The sequence below is a fragment of the Pteropus vampyrus genome, unplaced genomic scaffold (genome assembly GCF_000151845.1).
Source record: "Pteropus vampyrus isolate Shadow unplaced genomic scaffold, Pvam_2.0 Scaffold6, whole genome shotgun sequence".
Taxonomy (NCBI): Eukaryota; Metazoa; Chordata; class Mammalia; order Chiroptera; family Pteropodidae; genus Pteropus; species Pteropus vampyrus.
Genome location: NW_011888787.1, coordinates 2,268,194 through 2,273,313, shown reverse-complemented (window position 1 = coordinate 2,273,313; position 5,120 = coordinate 2,268,194). Strand labels below are relative to the sequence as shown.

Genomic DNA, 5,120 nt, shown 5'->3' with positions numbered 1-5,120 from the left:
CTTGGAACTTAAAACATTTTGAACTCGATAACTATTTATCATGGAGCCCGTTTCGAGCACTGTAGGGTGTTTAGCAGCATCCTTGGCCTCTACCTATTTGATGCCAGCAAAAATTTCTCCATTTATTGCCAAATGTCCCCTGGGAGGACACTGCAAAATCACCACCTTTTGAGAACCAATGGTCATAGACTGAAAACAAAATAGCCTCATCCTTTACCTTGTGTCAACTCCTTACTTTCAAAAGGGTGACTCGTGCCTCCACTTTCGATCTTCCGACCAGTTCCAATCATAAAGGATCATTCGAACTGTTCCTTCTCTGAAATTATAAACTCTAACATCCCATTCCGTAAACTGCCATCCCATTCTTCTTATATTTCATCCCCTTACTTTTGAACCTTTATTTAGCCAGCATGAACCTACGATTGGGTGCCTTCTGTGCGTCAGGCACTGAGCTCATCAACTAATCCCCTTTGGTGCCTGGAATATAGTAGATGGTTAATAAGTGTTTGTTGCTTTGAGTTGAGTTGAATAAAATAAGAAAGATTAAGATAAATAAAATGATGATACTGGAAGCTCTAAGGGCTTTTGAACTTTTACAAATTTATTGATGTAATAAAACCATTGGTCTTACAAAAATCTTATGGGGTAAATAAAGGTAAATATGAGTGTGCTTACCTAATAGGTTAGAAAACTAAAGCAGTCAACAAACATAAAAATATATACTGGAGGTAACAGACATGATAGTGTCTGAAAAAAACTTTAAATTAAATGTTTTAATATTCTTTACACTGGTCCATACAGATCCTAAAAAGAGAGATAAAGGAATGTGTAACATCTAGGAAATAAGAAGAATAACAGGCATTTATGAAAAGAAATTAGAGAATTTATAAATTAAAAATGTTCTTGTTGAGATAAAACTTCAATAGCATACTGGATTCTGCTGAGGAATGAATTAGTTGGAAGTTAAGCTGGAATTCCTACAGGGATAAAATTGAAAGAAAATTTAAAAGACGAGGAGGAAAACTCAGAAATTGCAATATTCGTTAATTAATAACCAGGATAAAGCAATAGGATAAATACTATTTGAAGATATAATTTAATTCAGCAAACACATATCCAGTGTCCACAGTGGGCTGGTGTGATTATTGCGCGCCGAGCACACAGCAACGAACAGGACTAGATTAACCCTCTGCCTGCACGGAGCTGACATTCCAGTGAGAGGAGGAAGGAAAGACACAAAACAAACAAACACACTTTTAAAAGGGTAGTTAGTGATAAGAAAATAAAAGAAGGTGATGTAGTAGAGGACGCTGTGTGTCGTCGTGGGCCTTCCTTAGACCAGGTCCTCGGGAAAAGCCCATTTAGGGAGTGCTACTTCCACTCGGGGCTGAATGACAAGGAGTAGCCACCAGGCAGGCGTGTGGGAGTAAAACTTTCCAGGAAGAGAGATTGGAATAAAAAGTGAAGGTAGGATTAAGTAGTATGTTAGAGGGAAAACCAGAAGGCCTATGTAGATGGCGAATAGTGTGTGTTGGGGTGGGTGGGGGCAGAAAATGGAATAGCAGACAGAGCCTAGTCTTTATGGACCTGCGTGAGGAATTTTGATTTTACTCAGAATGTGATCAGAAACCAGGTTATAATCTTTAACAATAATGATAAAACAAACAAAGCCATATCTAGACATAGCCTTGAGTTATCAATTATAAAGGGAAAATTTTAATAGCTGCCAGGAAGACAGACAGATTACCTACAAAGGAAAAAGGACCAGACTGACATCAGACTTCTCATCAGACGCTCAGAAGGAAGAAAACGAGGCAGTGCCATCCCAATACTTTTCCACTCAGACTGAGTAGGTTCAAAAGCGGCTTCTGCCACTTCTGAGTTAGTGGTACCAAGTTACTTACAAGTTACTTAACCCTTTTACGCCACAGTTCCTTATCTGGAAAGTGGAGAATAAATATAGTTGCTGCTTCATAGAGTTGTTCTAAGGATTAAATGAGTTAATTAATACAAAATCTTTTCGAATACCTGTAGAACGCTCCCAAGAATTGCCTGTGTACACCAGGTCTCACAGGAAATCCAGGAAGTTAAAAACATTTTTAGCATTCAGACTGTTTTTACTAACCATAATGCAATAAAATTAGAAATTGACAATAAACAGTGGAAATAGAAATAAAAGAGTTAGAACTGAATACACTGAATGCATCAGGATGTAGCCAAGTACTCAGAAGGAAATGTATAGCCTTAAGTAAAGGAAAACAGACTAAAGTAAATGAAATAAGCTTTCAGTTAAAATGAAATAGAGAATAAACCCAAAGAAAGTAGAAAGAAGGAAATAATAAAGATAAATGAAAAAATTAATGAAATAAAAAGTAAAAAGGAGTTGATCAATGAGACAAAATGCTGGCTTTTTGACAAGCCCAATACAAAAAATGGGCAGGGGACTTGAACAGACATTTCTCCAAAGAGGACATAGAGATGGCCAACAGACATATGAAAAGATGCTCGAGATCACTAATCATCAGGGAAATGCAAATTAAAACCACAATGAGATATCACTTCACACCTGTCACATGGCTATCATCAATAAACCAATAAACAGCAAGTGCTGGCGAGAGAAAAGGGAATCTTTGTGCACTTTTGGTGAGATTGTAAAGTGGGGTAGCCACTACGAAAAATGGTATGGAGTGTCCTCAAAAAATTAAAAATAGAATTACCTTATGACCCAGCAATTCCACTTCTGAGTATTTATCTGAAGAAATCCAAAATACTAACTCAAAAAGATATATGCACCTCTATGTTCATTGCAGCATTATTTATAACAGCCAAGATATGGAAGCAACCTCAGGGTCCACAGACAGACGAATGAATAACGATGTGGCACATATGTAAAAAGGAATATGACTCGGCCATAAAAAAGAATAGTCTTGTCATTTGTGACAACATGGATGGAATCTATAGGGTATTGTACAGAGTGGAGCAAGTCAAAGACAAGTACTATATATGATTTTACTTATACGTGGACTCTTCAAGACAAAATAAACAAACAAAACAGAAACAAACTCATAGATGCAGAGAACAAATTGATGGTGGCCCAATGGGAGGGGTGTCGGGGAATGGGTGAAAAACATGAAAGGGATTAAGAAATACAAATTGCCAGTTATAAAAAAAAAATCATGGGGATGTAAAGAACAGCATAGGGAATGTAGTCAATAATATTTTAATAACTATGTATAGTGCCAGGTGGATACTAATCGGAAGAAATCACTTTATAAATCACATAAATTTCTGACCACTATGCTGTATACCTGAAACTAATATAAAATAATATTGAATGTCAACTGTAATTGAAAATAAATTTAAAAATAACAATACTATTACAATAACTATGTGTGATGTCAGACGGGTACTAGACTTATCAGGGTGATCACTTTGTAAAGTACATAAACGTATAATCACTATGTTGCATGATTGAAACTAATATAATATCATATGCCAACTGCAATTGGAAAATAAATTAGTTCAAAATGAAAAAAAAGAGAGGGACAAATAAATAACATTAGTCATAGAAAAAAGAACATAACCAGATACAGAGGCAATTTAAAAAATGTGTATAAGTAAATAAAGAACTTCATATATTGAAAACATAAATAAAATGGACATATTTATTTAAAAAAAAAAAAACAGTGCCTAAAATTGGGCTCAGAAATAGAAACCTGATTAAATCTACAAGTTTAACAGAAATTTTAAAGATAGTTAAAGACCACAAACCGCTCCGTCCACCTGCTCAACTCCTCTTTCTCTTCCATTAAAACGATACCAGACAGGCATGTCTACCAGGACGTGTCTACTAAAACTTCAGGGAATGTTATATAAACCGTTCCAGAGCATAGCTGATGATCAAAGCAAACCTTAGTTTTATCTAAAATGTTTTAATCTTTGTACAGGAGAATGCATTCAGGTATTACATATGTACTTTTAAATTAGTTAAAAAAAAAAAAAAACGAAAGCAAAGAAAGATGAAGTGACTGACTCGAGGTTATCCACCTGGGAAAAAAACTTCTGCGTGTCTCCACCTACCTGTTCCAGCATACAGTGCAGTATCAGGGGCACAGAAACGAATTCTTCTGGAAACGGATTCAGCAAATCATTGTAATATCTCATGTCCACTTCAGTTGTGACGACGAAAGCCACTGTAAAACAGACAAAACATCGTTGCTCAATTAAGATGTGTTTTCCATTTCTTCCATCAAAATTTCACCCATGAATTCTAAGTGTGACCTTGCACTAATACACAGAGGACCTGTGGGGTGGAGGGATGGCCGAAAGCCATGCGGACAGCCAACATCCCTTAAAGTGCCAGCTCACGGCCTTAATCCTCCGGCGACGGGTCTCATACGTGCCTGGTGGCGCTTGTGGCTCTTCACTTGGTCCTTTCTTCTTCCCAGGGACTGGAACAACAGATTGTGGAGGCTAAAAGACGAATAATTGAAAAGAAATGACTGAGAGATCCAGCTGGGAGAAGTTTCATCAAATGCTGGGCTGATGGGATCTGACAGGATCTGAGAACATAAATGATTATGTTCATATCACAAAATCGTCTGCTGATATGAGGATCAAACAAAAAGGGTTTTGTCTGAAGAAGGAAAGAAGTTAACAGGTAGAGACACTTCTCAGTTTTTCCTAACAGCGCCCACTCAGCACTCGCCGGGAACGTGACGTGATGGGGAAAAGGGGACTGAGAGCCAAACAGATTTTCTTCCCGGGGTGACTCACGATCACGCCCTTCCCCCTCTTAGAATCCTTCGATGGTTCCCCATCGCCTCCAGGATAAAACTCCAACTCTAACTCGGCACCCAAGGCCACTCCGGCTCCCAGCTCGCCAGCTGGACTTCACGCTGCCCTCTACGCTGGCCGGATGGCCTGTGAGCACTGGCGCTCCCTGGGGTCCTGGCTCGCGTCGTAACGCCTCTTTCCTTTGACCTCCGTATCTTTGTACCCCTCTGCCCCTTTCCTGGGAATACCTTTCTGTGCCCGTCCCCACCAGGCTTTCCCAGAGGCAGCGCACGCTCAGCCTCGCATGTCAGCGACCCTGCCAGCCGGGTCCCCCGGCTCCTCTC

At 38.9% G+C, this 5,120-nt stretch overlaps 1 protein-coding gene across 1 annotated transcript in view; it reads right to left on the bottom strand.

Moving 5' to 3' along the window:
* Nucleotides 1–5,120, bottom strand: part of SPAG17 (sperm associated antigen 17) — a 162,099-nt gene that overhangs the window by 88,050 nt on the left and 68,929 nt on the right. Inside the window, exons 8-9 of the mRNA XM_011368749.1 lie at nt 4,404–4,473; nt 4,081–4,193 (exon numbers count right to left, since the gene is read on the bottom strand). Coding sequence (XP_011367051.1) covers nt 4,081–4,193; nt 4,404–4,473 — 183 coding nt within the window. The remainder of the gene's footprint in view (nt 1–4,080; nt 4,194–4,403; nt 4,474–5,120) is intronic.